The 22,469-nt window shown below is 43.2% G+C and overlaps 2 protein-coding genes across 3 annotated transcripts in view; both read right to left on the bottom strand.

Moving 5' to 3' along the window:
* Window positions 1-10,990, bottom strand: part of stard9 (StAR-related lipid transfer (START) domain containing 9) — a 38,129-nt gene extending 27,139 nt beyond the window's left edge. For both annotated transcript variants that reach the window (XM_069710582.1, XM_069710584.1), the window contains exons 1-3: window positions 10,753-10,990; window positions 7,760-7,829; window positions 5,271-5,387 (exon numbers count right to left, since the gene is read on the bottom strand). In XM_069710582.1, coding sequence (XP_069566683.1) covers window positions 5,271-5,387; window positions 7,760-7,829; window positions 10,753-10,799 — 234 coding nt within the window. In that variant the 5' untranslated portion in view covers window positions 10,800-10,990. The remainder of the gene's footprint in view (window positions 1-5,270; window positions 5,388-7,759; window positions 7,830-10,752) is intronic.
* Window positions 10,991-11,902: 912 nt separating this feature from the next.
* cdan1 (codanin 1) lies at window positions 11,903-22,102 on the bottom strand. The gene is made up of 28 exons (XM_069710607.1): window positions 22,020-22,102; window positions 20,801-21,498; window positions 20,512-20,712; window positions 20,143-20,333; window positions 19,824-19,943; window positions 19,636-19,714; window positions 19,424-19,544; window positions 19,107-19,216; window positions 18,834-18,923; window positions 18,638-18,713; window positions 18,261-18,466; window positions 17,951-18,083; window positions 17,688-17,831; window positions 17,367-17,533; window positions 16,990-17,071; window positions 16,806-16,895; window positions 16,661-16,715; window positions 16,290-16,426; window positions 16,094-16,197; window positions 15,507-15,656; window positions 15,278-15,341; window positions 15,030-15,108; window positions 14,136-14,359; window positions 13,749-13,856; window positions 13,585-13,648; window positions 13,071-13,264; window positions 12,334-12,441; window positions 11,903-12,219 (listed from the first exon to the last, which is right to left on the bottom strand). The coding sequence occupies exons 1-28, from the start codon at window positions 22,095-22,097 to the stop codon at window positions 12,097-12,099; spliced, it is 3,996 nt and encodes a 1,331-aa protein (XP_069566708.1). The 5' UTR covers window positions 22,098-22,102; the 3' UTR covers window positions 11,903-12,096.
* Between the last annotated feature and the right edge of the window lie 367 nt (window positions 22,103-22,469).

Raw genomic sequence — 22,469 nt, 5'->3', positions numbered from 1 at the left:
ACGTTAAGTCCTGTAATCACCGGCTGTGGAAAATGCCAATTGCTGGTCTTGGTTTTATGTGGTCTGCTTTACACTAAACCCTGGAGAAGTATTTATGTGTCGCCGTGTGCGTGTGTGTCGTCAAGGGTGATGGCAATAGGCCAGCGAAGCAAAGCACTTCGCCACATTTAAAAGTTTGGCTTCTCGTTGCCTCAGCCAGCTTTGACGCAACCAAACGGACCACGATTAATTTTCCCTCCGCGACTGCTCTCGCTGGGAGGGTGTGGCTAAGCGCACTGCAAAGACAAGAGGCTGCCAGAGTAAAGTATGTGCAAAAGGAAATATAAGTTTTGTCCTTAATAGTCAGTCAAATAAAACCACAACTTCTGTCCAGTACTATAAAACAATCTTCCTCGCTTATTCTCCGTGTCCAGGAGTGGACAGCTGCTGGAGAGGCGAGGGTCACTCGGTTCCAGTCCCACGCTTTCCAACTGGGTTACACAAACACAACAGCTGGGCCCTGAGCAAAACTAAATGCCTCCGTTTAGACACAGGAAAAAAAAAAACAAATGTCCTTCCTGTGAGGAATCAGAGTTAGAAAATAAGAGTTAAAAAAATGAAGACGTGAAGAGAGGACCACATTGAGGAAGGGAGGGAGGACACAAGACAGGGAGACAGAATCACACGGAGTGAGGAAAGACAGAGAGGAAGCTGTTTGGTCAGAGTTCAACAATGCTCTCGTTTGTCACACTCGCACAGAATTTGTAGGTCAAATTAGCATGGAAGGGCAGAGAGGCTGCTGGAGAGGGAGGAGGGAGAGACGGAGATGCGCAGGCCAAAGAGACAGGCTGCTCTTCATTACTCAGGCCTCCCTACACATGGGAATGAGGGACAGCAGGGAAAGAGTAGACCAGAGGACAGGGAAATGGAAAAAAAAAATTTTTTAAAAAGGGAAGACAGGGGGCACACTAACAGTGCATTCCACCTTTGAGCATACACTGCTGTTGCAACTGATACTTGGGCAAAGGCTAGACTTAAAACAAATAAATAAAACCATATCTGGAGGGATTTGGTGCTCCACCCCCAGTCCTCGTTTAAGGGGCCAAAGCTGAACACTGTAGAGCAGAGCAGCATATTATAATCTTTATGGCAAGCTATAAATGACTTGTCCAGACGTCAGACTGATGGGAGCCTTGTGTGATGTCCATGTGATGCAGTGCTACAGTATAGGTTCCTTCACTTTTGGAGCAAATACTGGGGCAGTATTACCACAGATTGACACAAACTCCCTTAGGTTTCTGCTTTGAGAACCAGCACCCATCTGTTCGTCCATCAATTTTGGAGAATGATGTGATTAAATAAAGACTTTCTGTCTTAAAGGTCTTCATTTGTGATCAGTTTTGTTTCGATTTTGTACTCCTGACATACATTTTCTAATTTAGGAGGTGCATTAAAATGCATGACTGACATGCCAGATTTAATCACTTGCTCCTTGGCACACATCCTTTAACTTCTTTCTGAAGAGGGTAAAGGAAAAGCTTAGATGAAGCCAGGGTTAACAAACTTTTAACAAAATTGGCCAGGAACCCGCTTTAGCATGGGTTCATCTGATATTGGAGAACACCTGTATTGTATTACATGATGTATTAAAAAAAAAAAAAAAATATATATATATATATATATAAATATATATATATATATATATATATATATATATATATATATATATATATATATATATATATATATATATATATATATATATATATATATATATATATATATATATATATATATATATATATATAAATATATATATATGGGAACACAAACACAAGTCAGAGGTCACAGAGATGCGGTTTCTTATCACTGCTGGCAAAGACAACAGACTCGGATAAAAGAAAGTATTTACAGTATAACAAACATATTTGTGAAAAGATCTATTCCTCTGCAGTCTCAGTACTGTCTTTAAGAATTACAAAAATGCAGTTTGAAGTGATACAATGAAGAATGTGAAATCTCTATGCACAGAACCCATGTGGCCAAATGAATGTGCAGTGTGAACATGTGACAGGGAGCGGGCTTTATTCCTCATTTTAAGACTTAACTGTGTCCTTGGCGGTGAGCTTCTATCTAGCCACTTTCAATCTCTCTCATAACAATCTCTCTCATCCTCTGCCTTGACTGATAGAAAGCAGCAAGTCTATACATAAATCACAGGTGCTCGTACTGTATCCATATGGCAGAGATCTCATATTTGTCTGTTGACAGCATGTGGTATATTTGGTGTCCTGTTTGGCGTTAATTCAAACCAGCCTGAATTGGACTTTTTGGCCATCTCTCCAGCCATGTGTTGAGGGGGACTACATGCTCACATGTGTGTGGAGGATTATTCCCATGAACAGAGAAACTATTCTTCCCCCCCCGTCTGCAGCATCACTGACACACAGACCTAGAAACACTGCGAGCATAGTCAAATCACGCATTGCATCAGAGACAGAAGAGGAGGAGGAGGAGGAGGAGGAAGAGGAGGAGGAGGAGGAGGAAGAGGAGGAGAAAAAAACCCAGCTGGCAATAAAAAATAAAAAATAAATCCTCAGCAGTGATGTCTTTACACTGAACTTTAACAGTGAAAAATGACTTAGTGAGGCAGCTGTGAGTTTGGAAAGCGAGAGCTGAGGGCTGTAGAGGCACACTGGATCCCCAAGCCCATTTCCCCCTCCAGCTCTCCCCTCCTTCTCCACCAGAGGAATTCACATTCCCACTTTCTCTTGGTCTCTAATCACTTTCTCTTGCCATTCTGTCTCAATCCACACTCAAATCTGCTGCTTCACTATCACTTTCCTCTCCCGTGTTTCTTCCTGTCAAAGGCAATAAACAAACTGAGGGGTTTGTTCAATAGTGGAAAAAGCTATTTATTAGCCCCACATTTAAGGCCCAAAACAAAGGCAGCGTTCAGAAATAAAAATCCCTTTTCTCTGCTGCATTGACTCAACAGGTGTCTTTCGTTACTGATTATGAATCTCCTCCAAAATCCTACCTCTCGTCACCTGGCAGAGTGCTTCTCCTTCCTCTTTACGCAACCTTCTCGTTCAGACTTTTAATGCCCACAAACCTCCTACAAACTGAGCCTCCCTCCCTGTCATGCAGGCTTCTTTTTCTTGTGGACAGCCCTCCGTGACAAGAATGTGTCTGCACCCCAAAATATAGTTTAAGATACCGCATTTCTGTCTTCCCTCTCCACTGTGACAGCGTATGAAGATGGAAATCCCCACAAGTATCTGGTGTAAGCGATCAGTGATGCATGGACATGTACAGTATAAAGGACTGGGGAGGGAGCAACAGGGGCTGGAGGAGCAGTCTCCCTGGGGAAGAGGGGAGGGGAGCTGGGCGTGGTGAGATAGTTCTGGCTTGGAAAATTAAGTTAAGACCTCATTCCCCCATAAGTCTCAGTCTCATGGGGACTACAGTGAAAGACAAAGTCTGCTGTCCGGCTCTGAAAAAAAGAACAGCAGGCAAAAATAATGTTTTGGAAGCAGAAACCATGGGAAAATATAGCATTGACAAAAAATAGCAACCACTCATTAAGGCTGAAAAAGAATAAAAAATAACTGTGGTTAGATTATTGATAAGAGGGAAATCTATACAGTCTCTTTATAGAAATGACCTGCTCGTACTGCCATTAAGTGAAATGAGGCGACACGACAGGATATTGTTGAAAGATTTGGTTGTGGATAACAAATTTGTCTACTCAAGTGGCTACTCAGACAGCTCTTCACTGTTCTAAAAGCCATTTGTCTGGTAAAATAGTTAAGAGCGGCACTTGAATGATGAAGTCCACCTGCCAGTGCACTCTACTGATCTGGCTTCCTGCCCTGCAACACAAACACAGTATTTTCTCTATTTACATCAAGCTGTGTGTCTTCAGAGTCATCAGAGAAACGTAATTTAAATATGTTACACTGTGATGTCTGATTAGTAAACGGCTGATGTCGTGATATACAAGATTCTTTGTTAAAGACACAATTCTGTGGATTCTAGTGCTGGAAAGGAGGTCAGATTTTAAATCCAGAAGCTCTGTCCTTCGCTGGTGCCCTTTCGCCCACTCCGGGTCAACATGGGAATGTCTTGTGGCAACTTGGCCACTGTGACTGGACACAAATCTGCTGAGGAGAGAGGCAGCAAAAGCCAGAGCTAGAGAGAGGGGGAAAAAAGAAGGAGAGAGGAAGAAGTGCTGCGTTGTCTGTTGCTCTGTGCAGCATGTAGGCCGTCCTCACGGCCGTGTCTTTCTCAAACACTTACAAAAGCAGCTCTGACAAGAGGAGAGAAAGGCAGATCGGGTGTGGCACGGGAGGAAACCCCATGAACAAAGGATGGAAAAAGTGGACTGCCTAAAATATAAAGGGCTTTCATTGTTTAGTTTCTGTGCTTGAACAATGAAAACATGATGGAAACACAAAATAATTACGAGACTACTTGTTAAAAAAAAAAAAAAAAAAAAACCACACCATATGAATACGTTTTGGAGAGATTTCCTGTAATGGAATTAGGCACTGCTTCCTCTTGATCTGGAGCCCATCTCAGGTTCCAGCAACACCCTCCAATCAAAGGGACACAAAGATAACTAATCGCCCAATCACAGCCGGGACATGAAAAGCAAGCCAACTCTATCCATGCCATTTCTGAGGCAAAGAGACGTCTGGGTAACAGATGGAGCTGATATCATATCCCCCGAGTGGCCATCTGTGTAAAAACATACAACACAGCACACACCGCTCTCGTTGTGGTCTGTCTACACGGACAGCGTTTCCTCTCGGTTCTTCTTTTTGGAAATTGTGTTAGCCTGGTGTCAACTTGTGGCCAAAGCTTGGATCAGCACGCACATGGTCCCCACCCCCAGCAGGGCATAAAACACGGAACCAAAACAAAACAAAACAATCAGTAGGCAGTGCTGCAGAGCAAACGTCTGCATGGATATATTTATCCAGCATGAACGATGCACTAATTCTGAATGCAATATCCAAAACAACACTCAGATTAAGAAAATGCCATTAAAAAAAAATATGGTCAAACTACTGTTTATGTGGTTGAATTTGAATTACAGACAGTCAGAAGTTTGAACCTCAGTAGCAAGATGAAAGAAAAAAAGGTTTAAAGGCTGAATGATGCACATTAAATATACTGTGTAGCTGCATCTTCAGTCGCCATTTAGCTAATGAGCCAAATTATAGGAGTATTTGAGGACATTGTGGTTCATGTAAACACAGTCAGTGAGGGAGTCGGGTCATTACCTCCTCTTGCGAGGCGTAGTGTGGGTCTGCGGGATCCACCGACCAGTAGCAGTAGTCAAAACAAAACTCCAGAAGCTTCTCTCTGCAATCTACAGCTCCTTCAGTACGTCCATCCAACTATAGGGAGGAAACAAAGGAGTGAGGCACGTCATATTTTACTTTATTTGACAAGTTACCTTTGCTCATCATTCAGTAGCAAAGTCAGTGATGTAATTACTTAATTTACCAAAACAGGAATGTGTTTAATAGCTCTTTTTACTGAACCTCATGCTCGCACAGAATTTACAGGGGCAATGTGTGCATGCATTTTATAACGTGAGAAATGCAGGAAAAAAGACAAAGGAGTTGCAGTATAATAAAAGAAAATCCCAGTGATAAAAGCCAGCGTTTGTTTATGGGAGCACTACGGTGTGGAATAGCAAGCAAGCTGTTTCCATTCATTAACAGCTCACACACTCCTCCTTCAGTCCTTTATTCGCCTCGGTGCATTGACACTAAACACCTTTCTGCTTACTCCGAGTGAATCCTGAACTGTGGAAAGACAGCGCAGCGGCATTTGGACTCGCTTGGGCACGTTGTTTGCGCTGGAAAACAGTCCAAGCACTTCTTCTAAATCCCTGCATCCAACTTAGAAAACACCTCAGTTCAGTGACTTCAAAAGTTCAAATTTCCTGTATTTCTTATTTGGCCGTTGCAGGTAGGTTAAACCACTTTAACATTGAAAACATAATTAAATCAATACACATATACTAATTAAAATATATACAGTTTACTTGCCACCCTAATCAGAAAAATTCTTGTCTCTTTCCTTTTGAGCATTGACACCAAACCGTTTCTAGCTCCAATAGAACATTTCTCAGATGACATCAGAGCATCGTGTTTACATTTGGTCAGCCCAGATTCAGTTGCAGAAAACAGCAGAGGAGCAGCTGGTAACACTTAGGTGGTAGATTCATGCCAGGCAGAGGGCTGGAAAACAGGTCTTGTGCGCGTAGTGCACTCTATCATCCACACAAATACTCTTTCACTGACTGCAGCATGAGGCAGCACTAAGCCCTGGGTATCAATTTTGTTCACAGCAATTGGCTTGCCTGAAAGCATGACTACTTAACCCCCCTGCACTTTTAGGAAATTCAACAATGGGCCTGTAGTGTGAGGGATGAACTAAGAGCAACACCAGCAAATCTCCCGGACAACAAAGCTCCAACCGCTGGATTTACAGACAAATTACAAGTTGTAAAACATTTACCTTTTTCTTGTCACACACCAGTTTTGTTCAGTAGCTTTTTATAGCTTGTATCACTTCATGTTTGTATGCTTTATATTTATTGTAACTTTATCCATTCTTCCTCAGATCCTCTGAAACTGTCCCACTTTCCACAAATAATCATTCCCATGAGACCCAGAAGAGCCTTGGAGTCTTGATCTTTTTCCATGGCAGAGGGAGGCCATATGTGGTTTGTCTCTTGTCACATCCTTTGAAACTGATTCTCTACTCCCCCGCCCGACTTCTCCCTACACCCTCTGTGTTTCAACAGTAAAAATATAAACCAAAAGAGGCCCTTCTTTAAGCAACAATCTGCCACATAAAATACTAAATACACATGAGGCTAGTGTGTAGCTAAATGTGAGTTTTAAAATTGGTTCAAAACTGAATTTCCTTGATCTTTTTGATCATTGCATCATCCGTAAACATTGGAGATGGACATTTTTGATGTATAACTTTCAACATGGCTCTTGCATCTACAAGCTTGGACCCCTCTAGAGTTATAACAGCACGATATTAGCTGATGCAAACATTCAAATTGAAAAAAACAGTGTAAGATGTTCCGTAGAGACAGCACCAGACTGTCTGCAGTCATTGTGGCTCAACCAATCACACGAGTCTACTCACACATCAGGTTGGTAACGTGGTGAAGGTATCAGCTTACAAGACTGCTTGGCTCACATAATAATTACTTCCAAATGTGTTGAACCATACTCAGATTTGGACTAATGACTAAAACAAAAAGCAAACCAAAAATTAACTAGGACTGTTATTCATAAAGCATGGAGCTAAAGTCAACATTAAATCCCCTAATTTAACATTAAAGCTCATGCATGTTATTTCTTATTTATCATACTTCTTTGTGTCTGAAGTATGTTGTCGTCTTGCTGTTTTTTTCGCACTGATGTGCCGAGTGTCAGGCTGCATGTATTTGACAGGAAGGGTTTCTCAATCTGTGTGTGTGTGTGTGTGTGTGTGTGTGTGTGTGTGTGTGTGTGTGTGTGTGTGTGTGTGTGTGTGTGTGTGTGTGTGTGTGTGTGTGTGTGTGTGTGTGTGTGCGTGCAATACATAATAAACAACAGCAACATCAAGCAGGAAAAGGCTGATCCGAGGCTGTAAACATCCTGTTTCTGTGATAGATAACCCTCTACGTGCTGCTCCCAATTCACCCAGACACACAAATATCGTCAATATAAGGTGCCTGCATGCAGGGAAAACTCACCTTCACATTTCGAATCCTCAAAAACTTATCCTCCACTTGAACTGCGAGCCTTCCTCCGTCCGCACTCTCCCTGTGAGCAAGAAAAGAGGAAAACGATCGGCTTAGCATCAGTCAGCTCTGAATATTACGTGTAAGTGAATGCGATGAGTGCTGATAAAAAAAAAAAAGGGAGAAACCAGTTGGGAGACAACATTAACACGCGCTTCCACTAGAGAAGCAGATCTAAGGGACGCCATCAGTATTGATCAGTGTCTCCCACTCCAAATGCAAACGGGACAGCTTTAACAAAAATTTCCCTTTAGATTCAGCTACTGTATTATCACCCTCCATACTGTTTCAAATTGGTTTAAACGTCCTCTTTTGCTGCACCTGATCTAATTGGGAGGGTGTCCGGAGAGATTTAGGCTGGTTCCACTTGACTTGAGGCCATCACATGACAGTTCACACAATGCATCTTTGTGTGTGTCTGCATGCGATCCATGAAATCGCCACACAAGAGTACCACTGACCAGTTGCGGATTCAAATGAAAACAGGCCGTCATGCTCTCCCGAGACTTTCCGTGATGAGGCAGCTTGTGCTGCTTCCACAAAGTCCAGAGAGTGCACGACTGTTGTGTGTGCATAATCAGGACCGGCGTGGGTCCTCGCACGCCTGTAAAACAAGGTCAACTCAGCTCTGTGTGCTTCAGCAGCTGGACCGAGCACATCTGATGCAACACATGCGGAACTGGAGGCAATCACAACATGGGAGCGGGGAGAATTTCGATCTCCAGGAGCGGTAATGATGGCGAACGCCGCCTGTAGTGCAAACTCTCTCTGCGGTGGGTGAGGGGCGGACGAGGAGGCTGCTGTAATCGTCAGCCCCCCCCCCGGGGCTTCACCACGTGGGACTCATTTTGCCAACACCAGCAGTCGCCCAACCCAAAACCACCAACCTTCAATCCCGGGCTCTAACTCGCTCAGAGGAGAGGAGGTTGGGGCTGGAAAATAGCAAAAAACTCATAGAAATGCGTTTTGAAACAAACTTAAGACAACTAATTTCACAGTTCGACTGACGTGTTTCTTGCACATGCGAGATGCTGCCCAAATTCTCAGGGGGGAACCCATTGAATCCTACTGGTCAGCTAAAACAAAGAGCAACACACATCTATGCCTGGCCAAATGAGAATGCAGCTGACCAGACTGTTGTTAATGTTATCTCTGTAACACAGCAGGCTCTTATTCAAATATATAGAGGAAGGAAATACATCCTTCATTTAAAAACGTAGAAAAGAGCAGAGGACAGTGAGGATGTCAAAACTATATATCGTTTTGAGACAGATTTGCATGACAGTGAACATTAGATACAAGACAATCTTTTGTGATGCAAAATACCAGGAAGACCATTTGAAAGAATCATTGTTCAGCCTTTCATAGCCTGCATAAAGCATTGTTACGGTACTGTAGTGGCCTTCAACCCTGCAAAACATCCCACAGGAGTTCAAAGTAATTCAGTGCACCACTACAGAACTGCTATGCACTATACCTCCAGAACCCCCAAAGACTTGTTACCCAACATGCTGCAGCAATTTGCCTGTTAATGTAAAGGGGTGCTCCAGTGGAGCAAAGCAACGTTACAACCTCTCAGTGTGTTTCTTTGCTTACTTCAACAGATTTCACAGCACTGTAAAATGAGGGAGAAACGTTTTTTTTCCATAAAAGCCTCTGACTAAACAATGAGAACAGGCAAAAGTAAACCAAGCATTCATTCACTCTATCGTATTTGCTTTGTTCAGTCTTACGAAAGTAACTTCTTAAGAGCTACTTAAAATCTCATCCCAAAAAAAACTAAAAAGTTTCCAAAGATATCAAACATGCCAGGCTGATTGGAGGAGAACTCTGTATAATGATGCGCAAGGTTTCCATTTGATGGTAGTCATTAAAAAGATGAAGCTTTAACTTGGCCATTTCACTCAGCGTAAACATTATTCATAATACTGGTAATTCAACTGAAGGCTGAGACAATATAAGGTTGATATCAGACATAATGGAATAAAATTATTTTTTTATGGCTGCAACTGAAAACTGTTTACCTGAGGTGACATTTTCAAATGGCTTGTTTTGTCCCACTAGCAGTGATGGATACGGCTTTAACTGATGGTTATTGTCATTATCTATTAATCGGTCGATTATTTTCCAAATGAGATGTTTGATGAGATGTTTGATCCTTGAATTGTGAATAATCTTGTTTCTCTGGGTACAGCAAAACATATCCTGTTTTGCTTCAACCAATAGTCCACAACCAAAAGATGATCAGTTTATTATTCAAAAAGACTAAAAAGGTCCCAGAAAATAATTGCCTCAAAAGAAAGAAGAATCAATTTCAGCGGGGTTTTTTTTTTTCCCCCACTAAATAAAAGATTCAAAACGAACACTTTATTATTAATCAAAAAATAGTGGATGATTAATTCCCTGTCGATTCACTGATTCATGGGAAATACATCCCAATAATCTCTCAGTATAAACCCCATCGAGATCCATGGTAGGTTGTGTGGAGAGAAATGGCTGCATTTTGATACTTTAAACCTAACGTGGCTCCAATTCTTTGTACATTGCTCACACACACACACTCACACACACACACTCACACACTCACACACAGTGTGCTTTAGTCAGTCAACAGCACTGACAGCCACAGTTGTCATTTTTTTTTTAACCATGTGCACCACATGTTTGAACCACTGCCATGTTTTTATCTCGCTAACCGGCAAACGCGACGGCTTCTTTCTGTTTGGACTCGCAAAACGGAACAATAGTGAAACTACAAAACGTTAACACGAGAAGCGCATTGTTGTGTTTAATACGAGCACGGAGCAGCAGCGTATCCCATAATAGCTGGCAACACCCGGTAACACTTCCAACGTGAATAAAGTTGACCGGCTTGTGTCTATTTATTAACATCAACGTCAGCTGTATATCAGCCAGGAGATGCAATTTAGTGAACGTGAACTCACCTTGCGCTCAGAGGACGGACTCGTACGGCAACTTTAACGTTTGCCATGATGTCTGGCGATGGTTTCACACGCAACTCTGCGGTCGACCGAGTCGGGAGTTGGTGTCAAGTAATGTTTCTCATGTGAGCATAGTTGGTTCTTGTTTGCATGTTACTTGGCTCAAGTTGGGGCGAAGCCGCTCAAGCCATCTTTCTGCTCGGTTGGTCGTAGATCCGCCGCCGCCGCCGCGACTCTTCGGCAAAACTCTCAACGGAGAACTGAAACTTCCTGCCCGGACAGAAACGGGAGGGGAGGGGAGGGGAGGGAGATGCTGCTGGATACGCCTCCCTTTGAGACATATTTAAATCTTCTTACGTGCTTTTTATTATTTAAATTCCGCCGTTTAAAGTGTTAAAACCGGGGGGGGGGGGGTAAAGTTGAACGCTTTTCTAACTAAATAAATCATCTGATTTGAGGATTGTTTTTGACAGAAGCTATATTTCCTTTCTCCGTCATAAAACGGAATCTGTTGTTCATTGCAAACGTGACAAAATACGAGTAGACCTGAATGCATCTTTATTCCTCATGAAACTTTTTATTTTGAGGCAACATAAAAATATTTCATTTTAAAAGCAGCAAGGGAATATGGCGCTCGTTCAACATGAACAAAAACGATCACGAATGCAGTCCTGCGTTCATGAAATAAACATGCAGTCACTAGTTATGTGGTCAAAGGCAGTGTGTGAAAGTGCAGTACTGAGATAAAGATATTGATTTTCTCTGGTGGGTCTAAAACTTGACAAAAAAACCAAACAACAACAACATTTTCAGTCTGGATATATGTGTTGTACATTTTATACGACACAAATTTAGATTTGCAAAAGTAGCCATCTTGACGCTGGGCCTTCTGCTCTTTTTTTTTGCAAATAATCTGCTACGGTTTTGACTGTTGATATGCTTGATCTGCTGGTATTTCCCTTAAGACTCAATCTTCTAACCGGGTTTGCTTGCAGGAAGGTTCCCCTGGATGCGAGATGAGAGACAGTGTGGTCCCTGGCCACCACCTCTGGCTTGACAGGCCTTTCTGGTTCTCCCTGACACCTTAGCTTAAGAGCAGAGGGAGTCGTGTCGGGCTGTTCTCACTTCACAGGTGAAGAAGACATGTCTGAGATTTGCAAAGACCGACTCTTAAACAGCTTTGATAGACTGGTGACAAAAAAAAAAAAAAAAAAAACTGGAAAATGGTAGAGAACAAGAAGTCGTCCAGAATGTAAGTCATCCTTGAACGTCAGGCTGTCAGATAACACGCTGTGGTGGGGATCACACAAAAGGTGCTTGAAATACTGGGTAGTATTGTTATTATTGTCATGTAGCTCCCTCTACTGTCTGATGTGAGACCTGCAGCATGTCCATGTGGCTTTGCAACTCAGCCAGAGGCGAGGAGGGTTTTATGTTCGGTGACTGCAGCTGAAAATTCTCTATCAGCTGCTGAAATGAGAGAGAAAAAAAAAAAAGAGAGGAAAGAGTCAAAACAGTCAAATATCGAGTAAAAGACATAATTCCTGAGAAATACATGATGACATCACTGCAGTGAACCCTCACCGCTGGTAAGGCCAGGTCTGTTAGCTTCTTCCAATGAGATATGACCTCTTCCTCACTCAGTACTCCTCTGTCAACCAGCTTTCTAACCAGGAACAGGTAGTTCTTCCTCTGAAAAGACAAAGAAATGGATTCGGAAAGGTTCAAAACTCCCCGGTCACAAAAAAAATGAAAGGTTATAGAAAAGGTTAGAACTAACGAAAATGTCATCAAAGATCTAGGCGAGACAGAACTGAACAAAGAAGCCAAAAACAATAAAAGGTGAAAAATTGGAGCATAATGGGAGGCCGAATGGTTCAATTCAAGGCATGGACTTTTGCCGCGTTTCCTTTGCGTCTTGTTTCTACCCTCTTTTCATGTTTCATTTTATTAAAAACATTTAAAATATCTGGATTTGGAGAAAAAAAAAATCAAGTGAAATAGAAGGAAATAAAGAGATTTAGGAGAAACGAGTCTCAATTAAATCCAGCAAAAAACAAAACCAAAAATGACGTAATGACGTTGTATCTGTTTTTAAAGAGTGACAAATAGCTGCCCAAGTGTCATATATCATGATTTGTACACAGAAGACACAGTTCCCATACCACGTGGACAGGGCTGCGTTTCGCTTCAGCTTTTAACAAAATGCCATGTGCACACCTGTTGATTTAAAGCCTCGATCTATCCAAGTGAGGAAGGTGAAAGTCACCGCAGCGCGATTAACACTTCTGTATCCGCCATAGCAGCGGCGGTCGGCGTACCTCGGTGTCGCTGGCCTTCAGCACAGCAGTGACGGTGAGCGGGGTGAAGAGCAGGTGGACGGGGGCGGAGGAACAACAGTCGCTCTTCCACAGCTCAGCAAGCTGCTCCAGCAGAGCCGTGACAGGAGGCTCTGACCCTGAACCGGGAACCACGGCCGCCCCGCCGCACCCCCATAGAAGCAGCTCCGCCGACACTGCGCACACACGCGCACGCGCGCGCACACACACACACACACACACACACACACACACACACACACACACACACACACACACACACACACACACACACACACACACACACACACACACACACACACACACACAGCGGGCTCTCTGTGAGGTTACACTTCATAAATGTTTGCACGGGACATTTATTCATGAGGCACTTCTGGGACTCGAGTTGTTAAAAACAATCGACAGAAAACAAATAACAAAATGTGGCATGTGGCACGCGTCACAGGGAGGCGATCTCCCAACAATAAAAAGCTCAACGCTCACTGCCTTCTCTTACCCAGTTTGCAGGCCAGCAGGACAGTAGAGCTGAGAAGCAACTGCTCGGACATCACAGTCAAGAACTAAATGAAGAAATCATATTTTTTTTTAAGAGAGTGTAATGAATACTGGCAAAAATCTGGACAAGTGTTGCTTTCTCACACTCGTGTCTTTCTCGTGTACCTTTCTGCAGGCCAAAGTGCCTCCCACTCTCTGCAGCACAGTTTTGATCTGAGAGCCAGTCGGCAGCTCCTCGTCGGTCCTGGGGCCGACAGCGACGCTCAGCAGCTCCTGCATTAAAAAATAAAATCCCACAAGTTCAGACAGATATTATTCACTTGTTCTTCAGTGAGAGGTTTCCAATATTTGGATCAAGCAAAGTGCTGATTTAACACTCGGCTGTACAGACGATGGAAAATGAAACACTGCAACTCATAAAAGGAGAAAATTAAATTGAACCAAACGGTCCATTTTTGCCCGACTGAAACTTTAACACTGAAATTACAGGTAATCGCTGTTCAGCTGTAGCAGAGTGCTGATTAATGAATAAAATCCGGTTAAATTGAATACCTTGATCTCAACGAGGACGTCTGAGGGCAGTGAAGCGCCGTGTTTGCAGTGCGGAGGGCACGACGTCACTCTCTCACTCTCGCTTCCTTGTTTCCTCTTGGGAGTCGTCGACTGCTCCAGTTCCACCACGGCTCTGTCCACATCAGCAGAGTCTGGAGCCGCGGGGCTACTCAGGGCCTTCATCACTCGATCATACCTGCTCTTCCACTCCCGCCTCACCAGAGCTAAACCGTGAAAACAGAAAAGAAATGAGACGGATCTCCTCAAGGGAGGCGTTTCTTTTTTTTTTTCTTCTTCTTCTCATCTACAATGGAGATCTTGTTCTGCAACATGATCACGGCACCACTGGGAGGAATAAGATTCAGTCCATTAAAGGATCACACCAGTGTTTTTTGCGTGTTTTAGTGGGTTTTTTTTTTACAGTTTATTTAGAGCAAAAAAAAAAAAGTCTGCAAAAATACAACTTTAAATAGAATTCAGTGTTTCATTCATTTGCAGCAATGCATGCCACCGTGTTACCTTCCAAAAAAATAGTCAAGATCAGGTATCAAAATCAGAACAAAGTTGGATGGGTACCTTGATGTTAAAGTTGCATGACACACATACTTCTTTACTATACTAATAACATTATGACTGATTTTAAATTATAACCTACATTTATGGAAAGCAAATAACAAGCAACATCTAATTGCTTGCAAATCTCAACAAAGTTGAATTTTTAAACAACACGCTGAAAGACGTGGTAAAAATAAAGAAAGTGAAAGTGAAGGCAGGTAAAACACTCCAAATTTAAAAGCCCGCACCCCGTGCTATAAAATGGTAAGACAGACTGTATTTTATTATTTAACAAGGTAAAATATGCATAACTATAAGTCTGGTGTTTTAACCGGCTACCTGTGATGTTGGCAGAAAGCCAGCTGCAGGCTTTTTCTGTCGCGAGACGTTTGGTGATGTTTTCTGATGTGGTCAGGACCTACAACAGAAAATCAATACTCTAAGTTATAATCATGCAACAACACACGAATCCTGCAAAAACTTATTGTGGAGTTCTTTCTGCCCATCCACAAATCTGGATCTGTTTCTTTTGCTCTACTTGGTTTGCTCTGTTTATTTTGACAAGAAGTCGTTTCTCTTGAACTCACGGTTGGGGAGGTCTCATCGGGGAGCAGTGTTTGTATGGCTTCAGGGCTCTTCTCACAACAAAATCTGGGCATGATAGGTTAGGATAGAAAAAAAGAGAGATTGTCAAACAGAAGTTAAAAATGGATTCCCCCACCCCCTCTCCCCCAAACAATCAATGCCCATTCACTCATACACGTAGAACAGGACGACAGGAAAACAACAAGGTACTTGTGTAAGAAGCTGTTGTACCTGGTGGCTCTTGCCAAGGCCTCCAAGCCTGCCTCACACAGCTGAGCACAGATGGAGTCATTCAGTTTTGATGCATTTGAGTTTGACAACGCCATCCCGTCTCTCAGCATCTTCTCCCCGTGCTCCACCAACTCGCTCACCAACGTCGCTCTGGTGAGGATTCACACATAAATAACACATTTGTACATATAAATAATTTCGAGGGGGGAAAAAAAAAAAAAAAATCACATGCATAATCTATACTTCAGTTCTGGTGATGCTGAAAATGGGCTTCATGCACACGTCTATAAAATACATCCAAACTCACACCAGCTGCAGGTAAAGTCAGGCTGTTGAAAAAGTCTCAAGCCTCTTAGGGAGGCAACCAACCAAAGTTCCAGGCTGATTACACATTATTGTAAAAGTCCTTTTCAATTTTAAAAGACAATTTGGTGGAAGGCTGGCCAAAGTAAAAAAAAAAAAAAAAAAAAAAGGGAGTGTGAATGTTACACTTAATTTGGAAATCATTGACTTGAAAATCTGTAAATCCACAACTCCTTATGTGTAGTTATGGGATCCGAACACCCCGTCTGCCCTGCGACACTAACTTCATGTGCTTGACAGCGTTGGATCCGACCCGCTCAGCCACGAACTCCACGGTGCGGCGCAGCGACGGGGGCTGGTTGTGAAAGAAGGCCTGCTCCAGATCCACCTGTCACGTTGAAGCGATTGGTTTAACTCATCAGACGCGGGCGGCTCAATGCCATTTCCAATATGTGTTAAGAACAATGCTCGTAGACTCACCTGTAGTTTCTGCTGCGACCTGTTAGCGCTTGGCGCGTCCTTGAGCTCAGCAGAAGTGGGAGTAATCTTGCGGATAATTCCTCCACTCTTTGCTGCGCTTCCAGACACAAAGGCAGCTAGAAGCTTACGAAACTCCCCTGAACGGATAAAAACAAGGCGGAGAAATAGTTCACAGCTTACAGAGGAGCATGTTCACTGTACCCTAGCTCGTTTGCGGTGGACACATATTGACCGAATATGATCCATGTTCTCCAGCTTCTTATTAACAAATACTACAATAAAATAGACATGTGAAAAATATCAAATATATTAAAAAAAAATGCAGCCCGAGTCACGGAGAAGACATACAAAATTTACACATTTCTACTCACCAAGAAATGGGCAACATGTGTAGAGGAGCTGCTGATCCACCAGAGGAATACAATCCTAGAAAAAAAAATGAGAAAAACCTCCATATGAATAAAAATGGACAGATGTTTATGGACAAACATCTACAAGAATTAAGGTTTTTCTTACGAGTCCTGCAGCACTTGTGTTGCTGTCCTCCACCCTCGCCACCGCAGTAAACTCACTGGTGAAGAAAATGTCCTCGGGAATCACTGGGATCTGCACAAGTCACAACACAACAAGTTAAATTACATCTTACCATCGTCAACCACTTTGTACAAAAGATAAACAATGTGGACACGTCACGTCTCACCTGGAAGAGCCACCCCAATACAGACACCATCATCAGCTTGTTCAGGTAACACATTTCTTCACTTCGACTCAGCAGCATTCTCCTACAAGCAAACAAAAGTCATATTTATCAAAACTTCCCAAGAGCTTCAAAGGACATTAAAAAGAAAAGGTGCTTTAATTTTCTAAAACATTTTCCTGGTTAGTTGTGTTTCACTGCAGGAGGTTTATCAGCGATACAATTTATGCTTTGGTTGACATTTCAGGCAATTACTTTTATTATCGGCGCATATCTGTATTTGAATTGTTACACCAGCAAAAGTATATTTAGTGGGCATTTTATGGAGGCTATCACTTTAAGTGTTTTATGGAATAAGTGAATAAAAAATGGAGACAAACCTGTAGAGCAGAAGCAGCGTGCCCAGTGCAGTCCTGTAGCAGAGCAGCAGAGGACCAATGTAGTCCAGCATGGAGAGGAACTCCACCAGCCAGGGCACCGTCAGGATGGTGCGCCTCCTCCTCATGCTGTTACTCAACACAGCGCACACGTCCAGCACTGGAACACTCTGTGGGGCCAAGAGAACAAAAATGTTCATGAAATAAAATGCCTGCCTAGAGTTTCCTAAACCACATCAAACTCACATCTGGAGGAAAATGTCGTCTCCTTTGTTTAAAAGAGGTCTGAAAAATTGATGTAAAGTCCTGATTGTTTTTGTTCACCTTGCTACGCAGGGCTATAGCCGTCTCCTGTATCTCCCTGGACGGTCTCGCTGATGTTTGGTAAGGCAGGAAGGAAATTAATCCCAGGAACTTTGCCAGCAGACGAGCCAGGAGCAGCACTGAGGAGAACCGCTGCTTCTCATCCTAACAAAGGGGTTAAACAATAAAAAAAAAATTAAAAAAAAGTTTATACTGCATGCTGAAATCCTTTGTATCCTACAGAAAAGCCTGAAAAAACAACTTGTAGTACTCTGACATTATACCTGCTGCTCCATGTCTCCATCTTCCTCCTCCTCTCCCTCCCCAACGGAAGCAGGTGGGCTCAGGATGGATACCTCATCGAGCTGAAGGAGCTGCTGGCACAAGCTGTCTTGCAGGTGCTGGTTCAGCTGGCAGCTGGTAAACAATAGGCAAGACTTGTCAGATCATGGAAACAGTCCTCATATCAAAATCATTTTGCACCAACATGAGCCAAACCTTTCGTGAAACTTGCAATTGGACCCTAAATAGGTGCGTCAATTTTATATTTCTGATGTGACGTGGGTGTAATTGGTGATATTTATGTTGTCTCACCAGCTGGCGGTCTGCAAGAAGTCCCTGAAGAACTCTTGGTGGCCCGGGAAGGATGGCGGAGGGCAGGGGCCAACAAGGCCATGAGGCTGAATGAGACGCTCCTCAAGACGCTTCAGACGCCCGAGGCTATCAGCTCCCAACATGCCTAGCAGGTCGGCATCAGGAGTATCCCCGGGCGAGCAGTTCAGACGGGGGCCTTTACACATCTGAGGAAAAAGGTAGATTTAAAACCTTATTTTACTAACTGTGTGTCACACTTCTGTTTAAAGGAATAATGTCATGTGGAGCGGAAGAAAGTCAGAAAGCTGCTTCGGTAAAAGACCATAAGACATAAAATAAAAATGTTTTTTGAAAGAGGGGAAGAGTAGCCAGTCTACCTGAACAAGCTGCTTCAGGAACAGACGGGAAAAATGGGAATGGTTTCCTGCAGAGGTCAGCTGACTCATCATTCCTCTAAAAGGAAAGACATAAATATGATTTCTTGTTAGATAGAAATTACTTTTCAATGCTTAATTACACCTGATCGAGCGGGGTAAAATTAAAAAGCTGTTGCAAATAACTAATTGGACATGCCTGATTCTATTTCCAAGAGCAGCATCAAAGTTCCACACTGGTTCCTTGTGAAAGTCCTCCCATTCTCGCAGCACCTCATAAAAAATATCCCTGAGAAACAAGCAAAAAAATATGAATGAATGACTCCTCCACTTATCAAAGACCTGTGATGACAAAGTCTAGTTTTATCATTTAATTTGAAAATTATCCAACCGTGACAGTATATCTCAGTGTTTCAATTGTCAAACATTGTGTCGGCACTTTAAAAGGGTACCAAAAAAAAAAGTGATGTACCTCTGTTTTTTAAAGGTGTGGAAGGCCTTGTCACTACCGAAGTTGGACCGGTTGTCAGTATCAGGCTGGAATGAGACTGAGTGGATGAACGTGGACACTGAAGGAGAGAGCTGGAGCAGATAAAGAGACAAGGTCAGAGAAGTAACAAAAGCCAAGTTACATATAAAATGTTTTTGTTTTTTTTAAACATTAATAAAACAAGCTACACAGAAATGCTTTACAACAGGTACCGTCTTAAAAACAGCATAAAGTATTGGGAGACATGTTTTAATACATTATTAAAAATATAAATTAGCTATACAATACACGTGAATTACCTTGGCTGTGCTTCTGTCCTGGGCCTGAGTGAGACGGTCCCTGAGATCCGGAGAGAACGATGCCACGCGGTCGTTCTCGGCCAGCAGACGCAGAGTACACTTGTCCAAATGAACAACCAACCTGACAAAACAAGGGGACGCGTTATAAATCGCTGGGATGACAGTGGTGAGGGGTCCATTAAGAACTGAACTGATAAGATAAAGACACTCACTGAAACTGATTCTCCAGAATCTTCACCGCGAAATACACACAATTGTGTACTTGTCTTAGGTAATGTCTTTCTAGAACATCTGCAAAGTGTGAAACGGATCAGGGGTGTCTTGGTTTCAATTAAAAGTGTACATATTAATCTAGATATTTTCATATTTTAGGGCTAAAAGGTTAGAAACAATTGCACACCTGTATTTACTGCACACAAACTTTCCTGTCCATCATTATCATCATGCGCGTGGGGAGACCAAGATGTCAGCAACTGCATCACAAAGAAAAGCTCCAGGAAAATGTTTGGCACAAGGTTCTCTGCAAAACAAACAGAAGCTTTATTCATTAAACAGAAGCTTTATTCATTATGTTTGGACTTTTTTTTTTTATGACTTATCAACGTTTGTTTTATTTGTTTCATTCAGTAAATACACGTTTCGATGGCAAAGTGCTACTTAATATTTCAACCCCAACATTTTATTACTCAGCTCTCTACCGCCACCCTTTGGTCATTTACCAGAAATGCAGGTACAGTACAGCTCCGCCAACAGATCCAGTTCTGAGGAGAAAGTCACTTGGGATGGTTCAGGACAGACTGTCTGCAGGTCTGGTGTAACTTTAGATTCTGTCCTAAGCTTCTGCTTGGTAGGCGTGCACGGGTCCAGAGGGGACGGCGGAGGAGAGACAACCTGCTGGGCACGCTTTGTCCTACAAAACAACAAATTCCTGATCATGAAACGGCAGAGGTGAAGAGCAAAATGACGCTTTAGCAGGTGCGAAAACAGCACAGACAAAAAAAACAGACACATTTCCGCCACTACTTGAAATGGCACAGTAAAAAGTCAACTTTTGTCTTTCAATACAATAATCCTGCATGTGCACTCACTTCTCCTTCTTCAGTAATTCCCTCTCTTCCTGCAGGCTGAGAGGACTGCCCACTGTCATCAACCCTTCAAGTGCCTCTACTCCTGATGGGGGGCTCGATGCTTTACTGAACGGGGTGGATGTGAAGCAGATCTTTGGTTTGGAATGGGGCCGCTCTGCACTGACGGGTGTCGGGTTTATTCTTCTGGATGGCTTGGAATTTCTGAAGGATAATAAAATCTGTCAGATGATTTGATTGCAGATGATTGGATCAACGTTAAATTGGACGTGTCAGAGTTGTGAGGACTCACGCAGGGGAAATAGATGATGAACCAACAGGAGGGAAGTCTTCCAAGTTGCTGAGATTGAGCTGACCTGCAAATGGAGGGGAAATCTGCTCGTTTACCCGACCAAACCCTCCTCCTCCTCCTCTTGCTGACCTCTTGCAGCGCCCAAACTCATCGCTGTGATATCCTCCACGCGCCCCTCCGTGTCTCGCTGATCCCCCTCCTGCCATGCTGCCGGCACTCTTCCTGCGAACCTTCTGTGACTGGAAGTTGGGGCTCTGCTGAAGGTCTGGGGGAGAAACAATGTAGTCCCCCAGACTGATCCTCTGGCCAGGCCGGCGCTCAGAGGCTGAAGGCCTGGAGGCCGTGCTGCATGATGTAGAAAATGGGGGGCTGCTGAAGGGGCTGACCCCGCTCAGACAGTGGGGTCCTGATTGACAATCAGCATTCCACTCAGTTCTAGACGACACAGACGTGGCCGGAGAAAAAAGCTGGACCCGGCTGGCACTCCGAGAACCTGCTCCACCCCCAGCAGACCTGCTACCCTTCCTGTCTTGCGTCTGTGAACCGGGCCTGGGACGGCTGGGGGTCTTCGCTGGCGTGGCCGGGCCATGGGTGAGCGCTTGACTGCTCTGCTCTCTCAGGAAATTTAAAAGAAAAGGGACAAATTCCTGTTTGTGAACCGTCACCCCGGGTTCACTGAAGGACAGCTTGTCATCCTCCTGTTGTGATGACAGACAAAATTGTTGGAAAATGGGTTGTGGCTATCAACGTGTACATCAATTATAAAAGTATAAACTCTAAATATCAACTCTGTTTAATCCAAGATGCACCCAGGATAGTAAGTACCTCAGTAAATGTTTGGCTGTCCGGCTCCAGGACATTTCTGAAGAAACTCGGCTGACCTAGCTTACAATGCGCTGCTAACATCTGAAAAACTGCACAGCCGTCTAATTAAACCAGGAATAATAACAGTACCAAGTATCTATGTTAAGTTATGGTCCATTTTCATGTAAAAAAAAAAAAAAAAAAAAAAATCTTTCTTGAATGGGTGGGAAGTTGGCAACGCAGCGTCTCGTCTGGAGTCCATTCGATCTGCTGCTAACGTGGCTCGCTAGCTCAGCAGCTAAAAGTTTTGTTTACAATCGGTTGCGTGCTATGTCATCTCATAAAAACACACTTCACACGGGCAAGGCAACGGCAAATACTGCTCTCGTATTGATCTTTATCGTCTCAGACCTACCTCTGTATTCTTAAGCCAGTCCACGACCTTACTCATAGCCACTTTCCGGGACAGAAGAGATTCCAAAAGAGCCGCCATTCTGGCTGGACGCTGCGCGGCTGAGGGACTGAGAGGAAGGGGGCGGGATCAGCGTCCGCGCAGGCGTATTGCGAATGACGCTGCCCAACCACGTGGGCAGCCGACGCAGGCTGAAATCACGCTGACGGATAGAGGTTTGAGTCGAGGTTTGAATCGGTGCCGTCGAGCATGGCTGTCTGATGTGGCTCTGGTTTAAAGCGGGGTCGCAAATCTAAACATATTTTTCATTAATGGCTGTTTAAATTAATGTATATCATAAATATGATTACATAATATCGCATTATGAAATAATGACATAACTTGTTATTATTAATATAATGCAGAGTTATAAAAAAAAAAAAAGATTTGTCTTATTGTTAGTCTGGTTTGTCA

Source organism: Brachyistius frenatus, unplaced genomic scaffold (genome assembly GCF_029030835.1).
Source record: "Brachyistius frenatus isolate BFR_SWC_R1_liver_20210118 unplaced genomic scaffold, ASM2903083v1 Contig_93, whole genome shotgun sequence".
Classification (NCBI taxonomy): Eukaryota; Metazoa; Chordata; class Actinopteri; family Embiotocidae; genus Brachyistius; species Brachyistius frenatus.
Note: the sequence above shows the minus strand (reverse complement) of the source record. Positions and strands in the feature narration are given on the sequence as shown.